Here is a 21,480-nt window from a genome sequence, read left to right as displayed (position 1 = left end):
AACTATTTTTAACACTTCATTGCAGAACCACAAACTGGATTTCATATTGCTTTTAAAATGTTGGATGCAGATGGCAATGAACAAGTTGAAAAAAAGGAATTCTTTAAGGTATGTAAATACATACTCATTTTTGAAGTATCCACCATTAAAAATAGTCAAGTGTAGTCTTTTGCATCTAATCTGTGATCACATTTTACAATACAGAGAGCTATATTTGCTAATACACTTTATTTATATGAAAGGAATATATAAAAAAGCATCACCACAGGGTTTAAAAGTAGTTATATCATGTTTGAAGTTAACTTTTATAAACGCTACCTTTCATCCATATCTGCAGATCTCTGTATAGTAGTAGTAGTTGCCCCAGGTTTGACCTATCTTAATGTATCAGTCTTCCAATTTCTAAATATGGACTTTAAAAAAGTAACTTTCTGATTTGTTTTAAATTGGATTGCGCTGTTCCACAATAGTAAACAAATATTGTTCCCAATGTGATATATAATGTAGGTGCAGGAAAGAAACTACATTTTTATTTGAAATACAAATGGGGGAAAGTGTTCCACAAATGGAAAAAGAAAACTGTGAAAGACATTTATTTTAAGCTTTTAAGAGAGTATCATTAATTTTGTAGAGTATAAAAAACTATATTAAGTATTCAACAGGGTCCTTACAGGAAAATATATCTTAAATATTCAAGTCAAAAATAGGAAATGAAAATAACAGAAACTTGGACATTTTTTATGCACACTCATTGTGATTTCCTATTACATGACTGTGGATAAGATTTTAAAAGAAGCAGAAATGACTGCTGTCCTCCTTTATGAATTAGTCTCCAACATTACCCTAATGATAAACAGTACTGTGATCAAAGTCAGAAATACAGTAAAATCCACTTAATCTAAACCTTAATAATCGGCACACCCGCTTGATTGGGAAAATTGCCAAGGATTCAGTGGAACGTATTTCAAAGACTTTAAACATTGGGATAATGGCACACCAATTGCTAGCATAAATTTCTCACTGTGCTTCCCTTTGTTCATTTCATGCTGTTTTCCAGCTCGGTTATGATTGTTAAATGAGTGTTGTGCCTTAATATTGTTTTAGAAAATATTTTAATGCTTTGGAAAGCGTACCTTTTTAAAGCAATATCTGAAACTAAACAATATTTCCCAGTGCAGTGTGTTCCCATGAACCTCTAATAATTGAGACAATTGCTTAATTTTGGTACATTTGTTCCTCTCTGTTTGTGCCAATTAGGAGGCTTCTACTGAACTATATTTCAGATACAAATTTCACAAACAAATCATAGAATCATAGGATTGGAAGGGACCTCGAGGGGTCACCTAGTCCAGTCCCCTGCACTCACGACAGGACTAAGTATTATCTAGACCATTCCTGACAGGTGTTTGTCTAACCTGCTCCAGTGACCAAGTTCCATTCAGTGTCATTTGCAAAGTATAGGCCCAATCCTGCAAGGTGCTTGAGTGCTCTCAATTCTCTGCAGGTCCTGTGTGCAAGTTCTTTCAGGTATGAAAAAGTTGTTCTAGCAAGCTGTTCACATCATTATTCTGCTGATGAAAAATAAAGCCAAATTACAAAACAGCCATTTTCTTTTTGCATTTGTCATTCTTACCCACTGGTTCTGATAATCATCCAACAGGATTGTATCAGAGCAATTAAAATACATACTGATCAGTAAAATGTGTCTATTCCAGCTCCTGTTTTTTTTAAGCTGAACAATATAGAACGTTGATAACATAGAGATATGGATACATGCATTAAAGAAGATGAAAGTCTGTTCTCTTTTTTTTATTATTATTTTTGGTCTGGCTGCCTGCAGTGCCAGTGCATTAAAAAGGTCTCTTTACCACTACTTTCTTTTACTGTGTTCTGCTGCAGGAAAGCAAGCAAGAAAATTCCTGGTTAAGTATATTGCAAGTCTCTCTTCATGTTGTATGTATTAAATCACATATCTGATTTCCTTGAATTATTCAATATTAACAACTGAAAATAATCAAAATAGGTGGCGATACAAATCAATACAAAAATTAGAATCTTGGAGAGGCATCATATTAAGTAAGTCGTTGTAGTAGGAAAAATTAAGTTACTTTGCAGGTCTTTTGATTAGGGCTGGCAAGAGATTTTAAAAATGTATTGTGATTAATCTCACGATTAAAAAATTGCTATTAATTATGCAATTAATCGCACTGTTAAGCAATAATAGAATACCATTTATTTAAATATTTTTGATGTTTTCTGCATTTTCAAATATACTGATTTCAGTTACAACACAGAATACAAAGTGTACAGTGCCCACTTTATATTTATTTTTGATTACAAATATTTGTGCTGTAAAAAAAACCAAAAGAAATAGTATTTTTCAATTCACCTAATACAAGTACTGTAATGCAACCTCTTTATCATGAAAGTTGAACTTACAAATGTAAAATTATGTACAAAATAGAACTGCATTCAAAAATAAAACAATGTAAAACTTTAGAGCCTACAAGTCCAATCAGTCCTACTTCTTGTTCAGCCAATCGCTCAGACAAACAAGTGTATTTACATTTACAGGAGATAATGCTGCCTGCTTCTTGTTTACAATGTCACCTGAAAGTGAGAACAGGCATTCACATGGCAACGTTGTAGCTGGCCTTGCAAAATATTTACATGTCAGATACGCTAAAGATTCATATGTCCCTTCATCTTCAACCACCATTCCAGAGGACATGCATCCATGTTGATGACAGGTTCTGCTCAATACAGATCCAAAACAGTGCAGACCGATGCATGGTTACTTTCATCGTCGGAGTCAGATGCCACCAGCAGAAGGTTGATTTTCTTTTTTGATAGTTTGGGTGCTGTAGTTTCCACATCAGAGTGTTGCTCTTTTAAGACTTCTGAAAGCATGCTCCACACCTCGGCACTTCAGATTCTTAAACCTTGGGTTGAGTGCCGTAGCTATCTTTAGAAATCTCACATTGGTACCTTTTGTGTTTTGTCAGATCTGTGGTGAAAGTGTTCTTAAAACGAACAACATGTGCTGGGACAGCTATAACATGAAATATATGGCAGAATGCAGGTAAAACAGAGCAGGAAATGTACTATTCTCCCCCAAGGAGTTCAGTCAAAATTTAATTAACACATTTTTTTAACTACTGTCATCAGCATGCAAGCATCTCCTCTGGAATGGTGGCCAGCATGAAGGGGCATACAAATGTTTAGCATATCTGGCACGTAAATACCTTGCAATGCCGGTTACAAAAGTGCCATGCGAACACCTGTTCTCACTTTCAGGTGATGTAAATAAGAAGTCAGTAGCATTATCTCCTGTAAATGTAAACAAACTTGTTTGTCTGAGCAATTGGCTGAACAAGAAGTAGGACTGAGTGGACTTGTAGGCTCTAAATTTTATATTGTTTTGTTTTTGAGTGCAGTCATGTAACAAAAAAATCTACATTTGTAAGTTGCACTTTCACGATAGAGATTACACTACAGTACATGTATGAGGCGAATTAAAAAATACTGTTTCTTTTGTTTATCATTTTTACAGTGAAAATATTTGTAATCAAAAATAATAATATAAAGTGAGCACTGGACACTTGGTATTCTATGTTGCAATAGAAATCAATATATTTGAAAATGTAGGAAAAATATCAAAAATATTTAATAAATTTCTTTTGGTATTCTATTGTTTAACAGTACGATTAAAACTGTGATTAATCGCAATTAATTTTTTTAATTGAGATTAATTTTTGAGTTAATCGTGTGAGTTACCTGCGATTAATTGACAGCCCTACTGTTGATATTGTATTAAGGAATTAAAATGGAAGTTGTAAGAGCACATAAAATGTAATCCAAACTCATGAAAGTCATTACATTCAAAATTGTCCTTAAGGATCCGCACAGGATTGCTTCATTAGGCAAATATTACGGAAATTGGATTTTTGTTTTTGTTTTTTGTCCCCTCTCCCCACAGAACGGTCTTGTTTTGGGGGGAGAGTGGAACAAACCCCATGTGGGTACAGAGCAGGAAGAGGAAAACAATCTCTGTAGTCACAGAGGGAATCTTCTCATGTGGTTCGATATCAAACATTTATGAAAGGTGAATATATTAAAGCATTCATTTCTGTGCAGCACTAGTTTGGTAGACTCAAAACTAAGAATTTATCATCAGGCTTTTAGACTTTGCATATCAGCTGTAAATGCACTGAAAGCATATCCTGGTCCTTGAACTTTTAGAATGTTAAAAATGAAAACTGTTACGTAAACACGATTAGTCTGCCTGAATCAAGTGTCTATACAGCTAACAAATTAACAAACTAAATGTCTGTATAGCTAACAAAAATCTACTCACCCCTGTTGTGTCACAATTAGTTTCCAAAGAAAATAAGTCTCAGCTATTTTTGAGCTTCTTTTGCCTATGTTTCACAACTTTGCCTCCTCCTGAGTTTCTTTTATTCCAGTCTCCTCTCAGTGACATAATGTGTTTACTATCTACAGAGTCTCACTGATTGAACCAGCAAGTGTTGTTTTGATACAACTGTCTCTTTTCTTTTCCAATTTATATAATGACCAAAAGGCTTCTACATGTCATGGAAAATAGATTTTCTTTGTTGGAACATTACTTTCAATCTGTTTCCCAGTAATGTCAATCAGATTTGAGGCAGTCTCTCTGGTTGCACAATCAAAGAAGGACAGTGTGTGCACTGTCTCTCTGGCTGATTGAGTCACAATTACTCCTGGTTCTGAATGTGCTGGGAAAGGTCTGTTCCATCACCTGGTAAATGGGCCGATGTCCCTTATAGAATCATAGAAGATTAGGGACCTCAGGAGGTCATCTAGTTCAACCCCCTGCTCAAAGCAGGACCAACACCAACTAAATCATCCCAGCCAGGGCTTTGTCAAGCCAGGCCTTAAAAACCTCTAAGGATGGAGATTCCATCACCTCCCTAGGTAACCCATTCCAGTGTTTCACCACCCTCCTAATGAAATAGTGTTTCCTAATATCCAATCTAGACATCCACACTGCAACTTGAGACCATTGCTCATTGTTCTGTCATCTGCCACCACTCAGAACAGCTGAGCTCCATCCTCTTTGGAACCCCCCTTCAGGTAGTTAAGGCTGCTGTCAAATCCCCCCTCACTCTTCTCTTTTGCAGACTAAACAAGCCCATTTCCCTCAGCCTCTCCTCATAAGATATGTGCCCCAGCCCCCTGATCATTTTCGTTGCCCTCCACTGGACTCTCTCCAATTTGTCCACACCCTTTCTGTAGTGCGGGGCCCAAAACTGGACACAATATTCCAGATGTGACCTCACCAGTGCTGAATAGAGGGGAATAATCACTTCCTTTGATCTGCTGGCAATGCTCCTACTAATGCAGCCCAATATGCCGTTAGCCTTCTTGACAACAAGGGCACACTGCTGATTCATATCCAGCTTCTCATTCACTGTAATCCCTAGATTCTTTTCTGCAGAACTTCTGCTTAGCTGGTTGGTCCCCAGCCTGTAGCAGTGCATGGGATTCTTCCATTCTAAGTGCAAGACTCTGCACTTGTCCTTGTTGAACCTCGTCAGATTTCTTTTGGCCCAATCCTCCAATTTGGCTAGGTCACTCTGGACCTTATCCCTACACTCTAGCTTATCTACCTCTCCCACCATCTTACTGTCATCTGTGAATTTGCTAAGGGTGCAATCCATCCCATCATCCAGATGATTAATAAAGATGTTGAACAAAACTGTCCCGAGGACTGACCCCGATGATCGAGCCATTGATCACTACCCATTGAGCCCGATGATCTAGCCAGCTTTCTGTCCACCTTATAATCCATTCATCCAATCCATACTTCTTTAACTTGCTGGCAAGAATACTGTGGGAGACTCTATCAAAAGCTTTGCTAAAGTCCAGGTATATTATGTCCACCGCTTTTCCCATATCCACAGAGCCAGTTATCTCATCATAGAAGGCAATCAGGTTGGTCAGGCATAATGTGCCCTTGGGTGAATCCTTCTTGACTGTTCCTGATCATCTTCCTCTCCTCCAAGCGCTTCAAAATAGATTCCTTGAGGACTTGCTCCATGATTTTTCTGGGGTCTGATCGGTTTGTAGTTCCCCGGATTCTCTTCCTTCCCTTTTTTTAAAGATGAGCACTATAGTTGCCTTTTTCCAGTCGTCCGGGACCTCCCCCAATCACCATGAGTTTTCAAAGATAATGGCCAGTGGCTCTGCAATCACATCAGCCAAGTTCCTCAGCACCCTCTGATGCATTGCATTTGGCCTCATGGACTTGTGCATGTCCAGCTTTTCTAAATAGTCCTTAACCTGTTCTTTCACCACTGAGGGTTGCTCACCTCCTCCTCATACTGTGCTGCCCTGTGCCGCTGTCTGGGAGCTGACCTTGTCTGTGAAGACCAAGGCAAAAAAAGCATTGAGTACCTCAGCTTTTTCCACATCATCTGTCACTAAGTTGTTTTCCCCATTCAGTAAGGGTCACACACTTTCCCTGACCACCACCTTGTTGCTAACATACCTGTAGAAATCCTTCTTGTTACCCTTCACATCCCTTTCTAGCTGCAACACGTTTGGCCTTCCTGATTATACCCCTGCATGTTCGAGCAATATTATACTCCTCTCTAGTCATCTGTCCAGGTTTCTATCTCTTGTAAGCTTCCTTTTTGTGTTTAAGCTCACAAAGATTTTTCTGTTAAGCAAAGCTGGTTGCCTGCCATATTTGCTATTTTTTCTGCACATTGGGATGGCTTGTTCCTGCGCCCTCAATAAGGCTTCTTTAAAATACAGTCAGCTCTCCTGGACTCCTTTCCCCCTTGTATTAGTCTCCCGGGGGATCCTACCCATCAGTTCCCGGAAGAGGTCAAAGTCTGCTTTTCTGAAGTCCAGGGTCCGTATTCTGCTGCTCTCCTTTCTTCCTTTTGTCAGGATCCTGAACTCAACCATGAACTCTCATGGTCACTGCTGCCCAAGTTGCCACCTACTTCTACTTCTACCAATTCTTCCCTGTTTGTGAGCAGCAGGTCAAGAGGAGCACAGCCCCTAGTTGGTTCCTCCAGCACTTGCACAAGGAAGTTGTCCCAAACACTCTTCAAAATCTTCCTGGATTTTCTGTGCACTGCTATATTGCTCTCCCTGCAGATGTCTAGTGAAGCCCGTGAGCAACGTCTAGGACCACTAATTCTCAAATATGGGGTGGTCTAGTCCATGTTCAGAACAAATGACGTAAATTATCTCACAAGTTACAACCTTCACTTTATGGGAAAGGTCAGTAAGAAGATAGTATCAAGCCAACTCCTGCAGCATCTGAATCCTTCCCATTTTTTCAAGGAAGGATTTCTGTTGGGCTTCAGATCTGGATTTGATATGGAAAGTGCCTTGATGGTTTGTAGTCTCCTTAGAGTGGTGGAAAGAAGTTGTACATCCATGAAAACAGGATTAATCCTATCAGCATCTTCAATACCCTTAATATGAGTTGCCTTTGACTCTCGTATGGAATGGGGCAGTAACAACCAGAGTTGTTTTAAGGTGAATTTTTAGGGGTTGTCTACACTTAAAAGTTAATTTGCATTAATGTGGTGTGTGAATTGAAAGCACAATAACTATCCCTAAATAATTACATGTGTGGACGCTCTTATTCTAGAATAAGAGATCTATCTACATGGATCTATTCCGGAATATCTCTATGTGTAGACAAGCCCTTATTCCTACCACAAAGATGCCAATTGTTCTTCTTCCCCTAAAGCTCCAATAATTAAGTCCATAACTAGTCTAGCTAGTGGAATCTTCTCACTCTTCTGTTCATTCTGTATGTGAAGCTATTAGAAGAGATTTAGAGGTGCTGCTCAGCTGTATTTCATTTTTAATCAACCCACATATAGAGCTGATTCCTTGCTCTCCTACTGTCTGGTAGAGATAATGACCTGGTTGAAATGTAGCTAGCATTGGCTCTAACCAGATAAGACAGAGGCAATGCTTATACGCGGGGAAAATATTTCAAGAAACGGGAAAGAACTGTGGCTGCACTCTGAAATGAAAGTATTTGCCTGCCAATTTTCAAGGTGATTTCGCAATTGCAGGATTCCCCTTTGTTTTTGGATTCTCACTTAGCAGAAGTGGCCAGAAACACTTTGGCCCAAAGATTATATCTTTTTCTCTTTGATGCAGACCTCACCTTCATGCCTTTGTTATTTCAAGGTTAGACCACTGTACCACATTCTTCTTTGGTCTTTCCTTCATTGCAGCTTAGGGCACATCTTCACTAGCAACGTTAAAGCACTGCCACAGAAGTGGCTTATGTAGTCGCAGCATAGTGACTCTCCCAGCACTATAAAAAAACCAACTCCCCAAGGGAATAGCTACCAGCACTGGTGCACTGTCTACACTGGCACTTTACAGCGCTGAAATTTGCAGCGCTCAGGGGGGTGTTTTTACACTCCTGAGCAAGAAAGTTGCAGCACTGTAAAGTGCCAGTGTAGACAAGCCCTTAGAAGCTTCAGCTACTGCAGAATACAGTTGCCAGCTTTGTAGTATCCATGAAATTCTAAGTAGCCTAGGAACCATTTCTTCCTCTCTTCCTTTTTTCCCCACTGCAGTACCTGCATTCAGAAAGAACACTTCAGCTATCAGTCATCAGGATGAAATTTGCAGGCATAAGTGGTGAGGCACAAGTGATGGGACCTTGCCTCTGAAAATTCATCAGAGTCCAAATCTGACCTTTTTTAGGCCTGTTCTTCACTAAGAAATAAAAAGTATATTTTGAACATGTTAACATCTTTGCGTAGACACGTTGTAGTTCTAACATGTTAGCTGATCAGGATAAACACTGGGCTCACTCTAGGCTTGCCCTTGACCAACCATAACATGTAACAACTACAGCTGGTTTGTCTGCACTAAGGCTGAAACCCTGGCCCCAGTGAAGTCAATGGCAAAACTCCTATTGAATTAAATTAGGTCAAAATTTTACAATAGGATTTTAACACATATTAACTAGCATCTGTATCCTAGCGTGTACATGTCCTCTGTGTGTGATGGACACATCCTGAGTGTAGTAGGATTTTTCTGTAGGTGCTATAATCCTTTTGAGCACTTTCTGGTTGATAAGCTTTCAGTTCTGGTCTTTTTCAAGGAAATTGGTTTGGTTGCTGTAGGAGGACAGAGAGCATGTGCGCTTTAATTTGGGATAAATGTTCTGTTTTCTTGATACAGATAATGGAAAGTGATGAATGACTTATAGAAGCATGTAATAACTTAACTCGTATCTCAAATCAATTAATGACGGATTCTCTAATGAAGCATTCAGTTTTGGTACACATTCACAAAACACATGGTTCACACATTAAGCAATGTTAAACAATCATGTGTTTTTGGAGAAATCTTTGGGGGCTGCACAATGGTAATAAAGGGTAGCAATTGATCTCTGGATTCAAATCCTGATTAAGGTACCAATTAAAGTGTTTATGATCTCAACTTAATCCTTAAAACAACTAGCATTTTATGGCAGCCGGAGGAATAAGACAGAGTTCCAGAAATCAATTTTTTAAAAAATAAGGGGAACGTACAGGGCTGTTTCAACACAGTAAAGATAATCAGATGAGGATTTCAGAATGATCAAAATTAGTTATTTTTGTCTAGTTCTCAACACAATGGATGATGATGACATTGGAAAACTTTGTGCGGGAGACAAGAAAATGGAGAGGTAATAGAAAGGCAATAACTAACTAGAACAAAATTTAGTGAAAGCAAAAAAGAAAGGGGTGGAAAGGGGAAGATGAAAAAAATGTCAATGTTTGTTCAGTTACTTGCTTTGTCACATCCCATTTCTCATCCACTGTCTTCTAGTTGTTTGTTCGGATTGTAAATTCCTCATGGCAGGGACCTTGTCTCCTTAATTGTCTGTAAAGTGCCTACCATGCTTTGGATGCTGTATAATTAATTATAATATGTATAACAATATCAGGAGTGTAGCCAGGTACATATTGTGCCATGCAAATCATTAAGGAAACTGGGGAGGGCAACAAAAGGGTCACCGCTCCACAGGGCTCTGGCATCAGTCATGTTACAGTAACAGCTCAAAGGCCTGTCTTCCTTAAGGCCAGGCAAAGCATAAATGCCAATGTGCATTCTCGCCTCATTCAGTCAATTCCATTTTGCCAGAACCAGCAACAATAGAGCTTTTGGGCCACAGGAATTTCAGGTACTTTTTCCCCTCTGAAAGGCATGGGTTCTATTCGATATCTTATGCTACACCCATCACCTGAGGGTTGAAATGGGTGACACCTTTATTCATAGCAGAAAGGGCAAGGAGAGAATCAAATGAACATTTCTATATGTTCCTTCCAGATTAGTGCTAAAAGAACATAGCTAGGCAAACCTGCACTGCCACTACCCATCTTATACCTGTTTCCACCCAACAAGTAAAAGAATTTGTCCATAGATTTCTCAGTGCTTTATATGTATGCTAAGGACACAGCTACTTTTTCTGAGAGTAAGTGAACCTCATGCCACCCAAACCCAGCTCCCAATGTAGAATTATTATCTTTCTCATGGGCATTTCTATGATGCTCATGACTACAGTACTTGAGTGCTTCCCAAACACTGACGAATTGATCTTCACAGCACTCCTGATGGGTAGGGAGGTTTTGTCCCCATTTTACTGATGGGGACTGAGACGTAGAGAGAGCAAGGCCAAAACTGTCCACTGATTTGGGGTGCCCAAGTTCAGGTGCCCAAGGCCTGATTTTTCAGAGTATTTAGCATTTTTATGCATTTCATATGTTCAAGGCAAGCTTCTTTTGGCATCAGTTGCATTTATGAGTTCTTAGCATTTCTGTAAATCTGGTCCCAGGTATCTCAATTTGGAAAACACAGAAAATCCAGGGCACAGTGGCCACCAGTGAAAATTGGGATTTGTGACTTACCCAGCATCACATTGGAACAGTACCAAAAGTAAAATCCCTGCAAGCTGCATGGAAATTTTTTAAAGACACCATAATAGAGGTTCAACTTAAATGTATACCCCAAATTAAAAATTGTAGTTAAAGAACCAAAACAATAAAGTAAATGAAGCAGTGATAGGCAAAAAGGCATCCTTTAAAAAGTGGAAGATAAATCCTAATGAGGAAAATAGAAAAGAGCATAAACTCTGGCAAATGAAGTGTAAAAATTAGAAAGACTAAAAAGAATTTGAAGAACAACTAGCCAAAGACTCCAAAAGTAATAGCATAAACGTTTTTAAATACATCAGAAGCAGAAAGCCTGCTAAACAGCCAGTGGGGCCACTGGATGATCAAGATGCTAAAGGGGCACTCAAAGACGATAAGGCTATAGCAGAGAAACTAAATGAATTCTTTGCATCGGTCTTCACTGTTGAGGATGTGAGGGAGATTCCCAAACCTGAGCCATTCTTTTTGGGTGACAGATCTAAGGAACTGTCCCAAATTGAGGTTTCATTAGAGGAGGTTTTGGAACAAATTGATGAACTAAATAGTAATAAGTCTCCAGAACCTGATGGTATTCACCCAAGTTTGAAGGAACTCAAATGTGAAATTGCAGGACGACTAACTGTCATATGTAACCTCTCATTTAAATCAGCTTCTGTACCAAATGACTGGAGGATAGCTAATGTGATGCCAATTTTTAAAAAGGGCTCCAGAGGTGACCCTAGCAACTACAGGCCAGTAAGCTTCACTTCAGTACCGGGCAAATTGGCTGAAACTATTGTAAAGAACAAAATTGTCAAACATATAGATGAATATAATTTGTTGGGAAAGAGTCAACATGGGTTTTGTAAAGGGAAATCATGCCTCACCAACCTACTAGATAGTATTCTTTGAGAGGGTCAACAAGTATGCGGACAAAGGAGATCCAGTGGATATAGTGTATTTAGATGTTCAGAAAGCCTTTGACAAGGTCCCTCACCAAAGGCTCTAAGCAAAATAAGCAGTCATGGGATTAGAGGGAAGGTTCTCTCATGGATTGGTAACTGGTTAAAAGATAGGAAATAAAGGGTAGGAATAAATGGTCAGTTTTCAGAATGGAGAGAGGTAAATAGTGGTGTCCCCAGATATCTGTACTAGCACCAATACTGTTCAACATATTTATAATGATCTGGAAAAAGGGGTAAACAGTGAGGTGGCAAAATTTGCAGATGATACAAAACTACTCAAGACAGTTAAGTGCCAGGCAGATTGCGAAGAGCTACAAAAGGATCTCACAAAACTGGGTGACTGGGCAACAAAATGGCAGATGAAATTTAATGTTAATAAATGCAAAGTAATGCACATTGGAAAACATAATCCTAACTGTACACATATAATGATGGGGTCTAAATTAGCTGTTACCACTCAAGAAAGAGATCTTGGCGTCATTGTGGATAGTTCTCTGAAATCATCCACTCAATGTGCAGCGACAGTCAAAAAAGTGAACAGAATGTTGTGAATCAGTAAGAAAGGGATAGATAAAAAGACAGAAAATATCATATTGCCTCTATACAAATCCATGGTACACCCACACCTTGAATACTGCGTGCAGGTGTGGTCACCCCATCTCAAAAAAGATATATTGGAATTGGAAAAGGTTCAGAAAAGGGCAACAAAAATGATTAGGCGTATAGAACAGCTTCCGTATGAGGAGAGATTGATAAGACTGGGACTCTTCAGCTTGGAAAAGAGGCAACTAAGGGGGGATATGATAGAGATCTATAAAATCATGAGTGGTATAAGAAAGTAAATAAGGAAGTGTTATTTACTCCTTCTCATAATACAAGAACAAGGGGCCACCAAATGAAAATAATAGGTAGCAGGTTTAAAATAAACACAAGAAAATATTTTTTCACGCAATGTACTATCAACCTCTGGAACTCCTTGCCAGAGGGTGTTGTGAAGGCCAATATAGCCATTCTTATGTTCTCTGTGACAGAGGCAGGGGTAGAATCCAATTCTCAACTGCCTTAGTCAAGCGACCATCCTTCCTCTTCGTGAAATCCCCTGTCTCGTTCACTATACATTTTCCATACCACCTGAGCTGGCTACACAATGTCTAGCTGGCCTGCCTCCATACTGCAACCAGAAAACATCAGTACACACTTGTGCTTCATATGATTTTTCTTCTGACACCAAATCATAGGACCTGTTGCCACCTAAGGTGGTCCCACGGCCTGCTGGGGATATCAGCTGGTGGCTTCTTCATGGAGCTGTGAGCATGGGTGTGAACTTGCCCCTTTTGTAGCAACAGGGAGACCCTGGCGCTCATCTGCTTAAGGTGCATCAGTTTGCAGCCCTGACATACCCTCTTACCTAGGTTCTGACCGCAGTTTTCCCTGCACCTCCCAATTCTCTCTCATCCCGTCCAGGGCCTCACAAAGTCGCAGGACATCTTTGCCGACCTCCTCCTCGAACTGGCCAAGACTGCCATCCATCACTCCAGGAGGAGGAAGCTAGTTGGAGGGTTGGTGATCTGCGCCTGTGGAGCCTATTTTTGTTCCCTTATCTGATCACACCCCTGGGCAGAATTCCTCTGGGCAATGTCCACTAACTCCTCAGACGGCTTTGAGGAGCAGTGGAGTCTGGGGTTCTCTAGTCAGTGTCCCACTCTGTATCCCTCATTATTAACCTTTGACCTCACCTGCTGATCCTGTTTTCTGTTTCATTTTTCCCATAAATCACTAGTAGCCTGGGCTCAGTTGTTTTGCCCCCTTAGCTGAGGGGTCAGACCTTTAGTTTTGGGCAGGGCTATACCCACCTCTGCTAGTATTAGTAGATACACACCTTCCAACTTCTACAACAAATGTGGCAGGGTCCCACAGACAACAGTCTCATTCATTACCCAGCCCTGATTCATTCCATGAGCCCCATCCACCCAGTACTCTGAATGAAAGGTCCTCTGGAGGGGAAAAAAAGCATGTGATCATGTAATTAAAGATAGTATCATAATGCATAGTGAATTAAAGTTTATTAATTCTAGCATTACTGAACTTTTGAGTGCTTGCCTTTTCAATCTTAATGTTCTTTTGGCTTAGCAAGGTATGTAATTTCCTATATTAAAAAAATAAATAAAACTTGGAAAAAACCCATCACATGGAACCAGATTGATCTCTACATGTGTCATCCACACAGTTGGAATCTTTAGATCTGCAGCACAGATTTCTACACTTGAACTAGCAGAGTAACTAATAGCTGTAGTAGACTGTCATCCTCTGTGTGTGTAGATCAGCCACTAAATGATGATGAGATGCATACTTTGCCTGTAATTTTGTAATTGTTTCCTTATAGCAGAGAAATCATGGGTTCAATTCCATGTTTTTGAGGAGAGTGTTTTCTTGTGGCTACAAACCCTTCTTACATTGTCCACCCAGCCGTGCCTTCTTCTGTCCACCCCCCCACATCTGTTCCTGTCCCCCCACCCTGCCTCAACTTAATTTGTCCTCCTTCTCTCAGCCTGCCTCTTTTCCCTCTCCACTTCTCACACATTTGAGTTAGGCTGCTTTCTCTTTCTCCATTTCACCCCATGGGCCACAAGGGATTATTCAGTGCATAAGAGAGACAGCCTCCTAGCTCTCAGCTTCCATGGCCAACATCACAGCAGCCTCTGACTGCCAGAATGAGCAATTGCAGAGAAAGTCCTGGTCATCCCAGCAGCTCTGAGCATGCTTAGTGCAAATAAAATGTTCACAGAATTTAGCTGTCTGCCTCTACTAAACCCCTACTAATGTGCAAACTGTGATTTTTCAGAGGCTTATCACTCAGCCAAATTTCAGTGCATTTTTTTGAGGACAGCAAAATACACTTCTCTAATTCCAGGGCTTCCCCCTGCCAAATTTCAAGTCCTTGCTCTAGATCATGGAGGCACTAGAGCTTCTCAATTAAATGATTGTAAGAATTTTTTAGCATCATCAAAAAAACCCCACATTCTTCCAATGGATGAACTGTTTCAGATGAAAAAAGTAAAGGAGTACTTGTGGCACCTTAGAGACTAACAAATTTATTTGAGCATAATCTTTTGTGAGCTACAGCTCACTTCATTGGATGCATTCAGTGGAAAATCTCCCCACTGTATTTTCCACTGAATGTATCCGATGAAGTGAGCTGTAGCTCACGAAAGCTTATGCTCTAATAAATTTGTTAGTCTCTAAGATGCCACAAGTCCTCCTTTTCTTTTTGCGGATACTAACACGGCTGCTGCTCTGAAACCTGTCATTATGTTTCAGATAAAAGTTTCACACAAAAAAATCATCCTAAAGCAGACCGCAAAGAGAAGATTTCAGTCTGAATGTTTACACTTTGGCAAAGTTCTAAAAAACTGAAGATAGGATCTTATATTGAAAAATGTTAGACAAGGTAAACTAGAGGCATTGCTCCCTGGTCTGCCAGTAGTAAAAACTCACTGGATTTAGTCAGCTACTCAAAAAATAACAAATTAGTGTAATGACTGTTTAGTATTTCTCTTTTCCTACACTTCACAGATGTGGTCACACTTAAAATCTCTGTATGATTTAGACTTTATTAAGATAATGAGTGAAGTGAATTGTTGGTCTCAATATAGTTCCTAGCTGATAAGTTGTGACCCTGAATCTCTTTATACAAACTGGCAAAGAAAACACCCAACACACTGTTGTCAGAACATGTAGCCAAACAGTGTCTTGTAAATTATCATATAAAAATTTTTGACCCACTGATTGATTGTGTATATATTGATGTGTATTTGGGTAGCGTGTGGATTTATGTGTGTGTGCTGGAAATATGTTCCTAAATGTTCAGACCAAGCAATCTGAGCAGACAGGGCAAGTAACCTGTTTGCCTGTGTCTCCAATGTAAATTGAGCAAGGTGAGGCCAGAGACAATAGAAGTACATTTTCATACAGGGTAAATGAAGTGATTAAGCCAATTGAAAAAGCAAATTGGCCAGAGCATGAGGAAGACATTTTGGCATCTATACAACAGGGGAGACGAACTTTGTGTTTACTTTTTAAAGAAAACATTTCAAAGTTCTTCTGGACTATAAAAGGAAGGACAGAGGACCCCTTAGTTATCCATCGCTTAGGGAACAAAGGGGACAACACCCTCTGATTCCATGAATATTGGATCCTCTGTCCTGGAGGGCTGGATATGCTAGCAACTTGATGTATAAGAAAACTGCTGAGGCAAAGATTGTAACTTGCTAGTTTTAGTCACTAGAAAGCATGTTGTGTTGTGTTTTGTTTTAACTATACCTGTCTCTCTCTCTCTTGCTTAGTATCACTTAAATCTCTGTTCTTTATTAATAAACTTATTCTTAGTTTTATTATGACCATCTCAGTGCTGTTATATTGAAGTACAGTGAGTCCTCAGTTAACCTAACAGGCTGGCATGTATACTGTCTCTTTGGAGGCAATGAACTTAATGATTTCTGGGAGGATCCAATGAGAGGGACTGGACATTACAGAGGGACATCTCTGGGGAACTCGGAATTTGGGTTCACTGATGGTTATCTGCATGGCAAAATTAAAGCTGGCAGAGTCCCGAGGAATTTGCTGGTGAAGCAGACAGACTGGTGTGGCAAAGAGCTGACACACAGTCTAATCTTGCTAAAGCAGAGTAGTAACACAGTTGCTTATGGTTGTAGGCTGCCCCAAGTGAAGCAACAAATAAGTGCACATCACAGAAAAAACTAGAAGCCAAAAATTAACTGAACATCGACAACGAACTACTCTCTCACTCCTGGAGGTGTGGCATACAATACTTGTATAATCTCCAGTGCTAACAGTTCCAAATGCACTAACTTCCGTGTATAATTCTAAAGATGAAAAATTGTTTCATTTGTTTTTGTTTTCAAAAATGAAGAAGTCTATTCTACTAAAGTTCATCATCTTCTGAGAAGATTGCCTCTTAATAATATATTTCTTTGGTAGAGAAGCATCAATTATCCATAATATGCCTCATCCTCTTTGACTTGTTTTATTTAAAGGATGATGGCCATTAGTGTATTACTGTGATGAACAGATATAAATATTAAACACAGATAAATGTTACAATGTGATGAGAATCTCTTGCTTAAGGGCACAGTTCTCTCTATTCCACTGCAAATTTCCTCCTCCTCCTCCCACCCTCCTTGTCTTGGAAAAACCTCTTCAAACTCCTGAGAAGATCAATTTAATTTTTTTTCTAGAAAGTGGATAATGAACTTCATGGTAATTTATGTACTGTTTTAGAAAACAACAAACAAATCTTATAGATAGCTTTCTTTCAAAATTTCACTTTAAGCCTAGACATGTGAGTGAGTGCTCCCAGTGGATTGTATTTTTTTTTAAATTCTCACAAGCACTGAAACCAATGAAAAATCATATTTCTTTGGTTTGTGGAAGAATAAAAGTTTTGCTGCTTCGTCTCTTGTGTTTTCATGTAAACAAAAGGTAGAAATTCTTCAGATAAGAAAGTAAAAGGGAGTTTTCAAACAAATTGGCTTAATTTTTCCACTTGTGAGCAATCATGAATTTGTCCAAAGCAGAATTTGCTATTTGCTATGAAAATTTGGTTCACTACCAGAAGAAGTTCATGCTTCTACAAAGAATTCTTTTACTGTAGGCATCAAAGGTACTGCAAGAACCAGAAATATGGACATCAGCCAAGGATAAAGGCCTCATTGTGCTAAAGATTGTATAAGCATGCTGTAAAAAAGCCAGTCCCTGCCTCAGAGAACTCGGAATCTAGGTTATGACAAGACACAATGGGTAGATTAGACAAACAGAATGAAAGGGGTTGGAGAAGAAGGGTAACAGTGTGAGCAATAAACAGTGTTCTTGGCTCACCATCGGCAGAGACACTTTCAGCCAGTACTGCTTTTTAGGCATCATGGCAAAAATGAACTAAGGAGGGATTTGAAAACAAAGTAGTGGCTTTATGGATTTTGTTAGGAAGCTTTTCCCATTAATAAGGGACAGCATGAGAGACGGCTCAGAGATGTTTGAGAGAGAAAACAGACTAGAAGATGGCAGTATAAATATTGGTTTTAAAAACATCTTCCTTAAGTGACTTGAAATCCACAGTGATCTGTTTATGTCTATGCCTGTATCCCAAATGTAATGACAAGTTCCTTGTTCTTTTATTTTTGCTATCCATTTGAGGATTGGTACAAATGTCTATGAAAGGTAGGTGAACTTTGCTATGTACTATGTTAACTCACTCGATTTTGAGAGTATGTTGATTTCTCAAGCTGTTTGCGAACAGTTATAAAATATATCCATGAAGAAAGCTTGCTGCTGAGGGTGTTTCTGAATGATACATATTTATAGTAAACTGCTGATTAATAGCTGTATTTGTCCTGATACAATTATTTTAAATATTTTGTGCTGTTTGAAAATTTTACCTAAGTAACTTTTGAAAATGAGACTGACAGGCTTTATGTGACTTTTGAAAATGAAATTTAGGTGCTTTTTGAAAATTCTACCCATTGACTCATTCAAGAATATTTTATTTTTAAAAAAAGTCCAGGCCACATTTTGATATAAAAAACAAAAAGTAGTTTCTCTGACTAGTTAGTTAAATTGCTTTGGATTTGAAATTAGCTGGTCTTGTTAACCATATGGTACGTTATTTAAACAGACACATTTTTTGTTTTCTAGAGGGAGGGTTTTACACAATTTGAGAACTATTCCAAAGCATTTAAATATGCATTGGTAAAGTAGTGGGGGTGGGGAAACATAACCATATTTTCCACTTTCATATTCTTATCTCCTAAAATGATCCTGGATGTAACATCCCTGAATCTTGAGATTTTTCAGGGGCGGATGGTTAAAAAAAAAAAATGTTCCCAATAAAAGAGAACCTCTGTCAGTAAGACTAGAATGACAAGTAAAAAGACAGCTCATTACACAGTGTTTTGCTTGAACTTATTAAGCAAGAGAACTGTGATGGATTGGACCTCAGTAAAAAAGAGTGGGGAAGGGTAAACATTTGGGCAAAATATCTTTTAAATATATAAAGGGTGTTTTAATACACAAAATAGTTTGATGGTCAGAAAACGGAGCAATAGAAAAATATGAGTTTAATTAAAGGGTGAGGTTAATAAAAAATATTCCTGAAATACAAATACAAGAATCTTAAGCCAATCAAAATGTTTACAGATTCTCTGTTTCTGTTATGTTTAGCTTCAGAAAATCATTGGGAAACAAGATGACTTGAGAAAAGCTTCTGGACATGAAACGTTATCACAGGTATGCTTATAAACATTAAGTTAATCATTTTCCTTGAGCGGGTTTCTATAGAACTTACACTGAACTCTGTATGTTAGTGTTTTTTTGCAGAGTTTATAGATTAATTCATCCATGTCAACTCTGGTACTTCTAATTAAATGAAAGTGCATGATCTGGCACCTCTTCTATTTAATTTTGGTAAGAGAAATATTATAAATATTTTTCAGTTTTACTTCTGAGTTTCCTAATAAAACATATTAAGGTAATGTACTTTACTACTATGTAACCACTCTATTATTTAGAGTTCATAGGCTTGTATTTAAAAGCAAAGTTTTTATAATTTGTGAAAAACTGTGTTTATAGAAAGAATAATATATTGTTACATGGGGAGAGAGGCAATATCTCAAATAGGTAAGTCTCGAGCCATATAGGGCTTTATAGGCTAAAATCAATGCACTCAAGAACCAATAGGCAATCAGCGCAGACTATGGAGTAGCTACTACATTCTGCATCAGCTTCAGTTTCTGTTGATTTACAATGTGGCCCCTAATCTTGTGTTGAGAAAAGCATGGATTACTTTAGCCAGGTCCACGTCCAGAGAAAATGGTTGCAGTCTCTGGACGAGTTGAAGATGTAAAAAAGAATCCGAGATATAATCTTTCAACAGTACTTGGGGCTCCAACAGATTGAGCCATTAACAAATGGCTACCACACATCCTCACTTAAAGGAGCAGTTATAGTCCGCCTCTTTTGGCTGCCTCCATCAGTCTACCAACATTACCTAATTTTTTCCCAGACTGAGCTTCAACCAGCTAGCTGTCATTCACTCTGTAATCTCTACTAAAGACACAGATAAGGCATTCTATACCAATGGCTAGATTGTATGAGATTGAAAAACAGAGTTGGGAGTCTTCAGCATAACACCCCATGACTGAAGGTAGCTGATAAAACTAACAAGGTCAGTAAGGACACATTGCCAGGAGGAGATGAATGCACCACCATCACCAGTGCTTTCTCTGTCCTGCACCCAGATTGACAGGAGTCACGGAGATCTGAGGCATCTATGTATTTGAAAGTTGTCTACCACAACCTTCTTTACAACTTAGCCAAAAATGGAAGATTAGATACTAAGGTGATAGCTGGCTAGATTGTCATCATCCAGCAAGATGGTAAAGAGGAGCTTCCTTATGAAAGCTAGCAATCTGCAAGACACTGATAGTTTCTACAAACTACAGAACCAGTTCTTCCTCACTGGCCTTCAACAAACAGGAAGACATGATTGTGGTACAAAGTATTCCTAACGCCTCTAGTATCTCATTAAGCATGAAGACCTGGTGTTTGCCCCCATCAAGATATTGCTCTGCCTCCATAGAAGCAGATAAATCTGCTTTACTTTCTCAAAAGTAACATACAATTCCCGTTTGTTTTGGGAAATTTCATCAACTACCAAATGAAGACAGCTCAGATTAACCAGATTGTCCACTGTTCATAAAAATAGTGGATTGAGGTTTAGCCAATACAGTACTAGGTGGAAGCAAAAATTCTTTTCCTGTGCCATCGCAGTTACAGCATAAGATTTCAAAAGACCTTTATGATGCAATTGGTCACATTCAGCTGTGAACACCTCAGCTCTCTAGGAACTAATTTAAGAGTTGTGACTAAGGGCAAGTCTACACTCAAGTGGTACATTGCATTGATGCAACTGTGCCACCACTGCACATCTGGTGAAGACACGCTATACAATGGGAGAGCACTCTCTCATCAGCATAATTATTCCACGTCCATGAGAGGTGGAAGCAATGCTGGCGTGATAGCGTCTCCCACCAACATAGCGCTAGTGTGGACAATGCTTAAGTCAATGTAACTTACGTTAGTCAGGGGTGTGTCTTTTTCACACCCGTGAGCAACATAAGTTACATCAACTTAAGCAGTAGTGTAGACCAGCACTAAATATCTTAACTGTGCTTTAAACCGTACTCCAGATTGTTTCCTCAAAGTACACTCATTAGAAAAATCTATGAAGTAATATTACCTACAAAATATAATGTAATTTCTTAAAGCGTCACTTTCATCTGGAATTCTAGTCAGTTTTAAAAATACAAGTTAAAAATAGCATCAGGTCATACAAATCCCTCTGCCAATTTTTGTGGTTTTATAGTCCTATTTTCTTGTTGTTTAAAAAAAATTATTTTTCTTACCTGTTTCTGTGTAAAAATAAATAAATAAATAAAAATCACACTAACCCTGGAAACTCAATAACTAACAGAATAAAAAACAAAACTGACTGACTCTACACAAAGTCC

The 21,480-nt window shown here is 38.8% G+C and overlaps 1 protein-coding gene across 3 annotated transcripts in view; it reads left to right on the top strand.

Annotated features, from left to right (window-relative positions):
* The window catches only part of MICU2 (mitochondrial calcium uptake 2), a 270,237-nt gene that overhangs the window by 223,838 nt on the left and 24,919 nt on the right, over positions 1-21,480 (top strand). For all 3 annotated transcript variants that reach the window (XM_038387100.2, XM_043504291.1, XM_043504292.1), the window contains exons 6-7: positions 26-108; positions 19,133-19,198. In XM_038387100.2, coding sequence (XP_038243028.1) covers positions 26-108; positions 19,133-19,198 — 149 coding nt within the window. The remainder of the gene's footprint in view (positions 1-25; positions 109-19,132; positions 19,199-21,480) is intronic.

The sequence above is a fragment of the Dermochelys coriacea genome, chromosome 1, assembly GCF_009764565.3.
Source record: "Dermochelys coriacea isolate rDerCor1 chromosome 1, rDerCor1.pri.v4, whole genome shotgun sequence".
Lineage (NCBI taxonomy): Eukaryota > Metazoa > Chordata > Testudines > Dermochelyidae > Dermochelys > Dermochelys coriacea.
The sequence above is the reverse complement of the archived record's forward strand: the minus strand, read 5'-3'. Positions and strand labels throughout refer to the sequence as shown.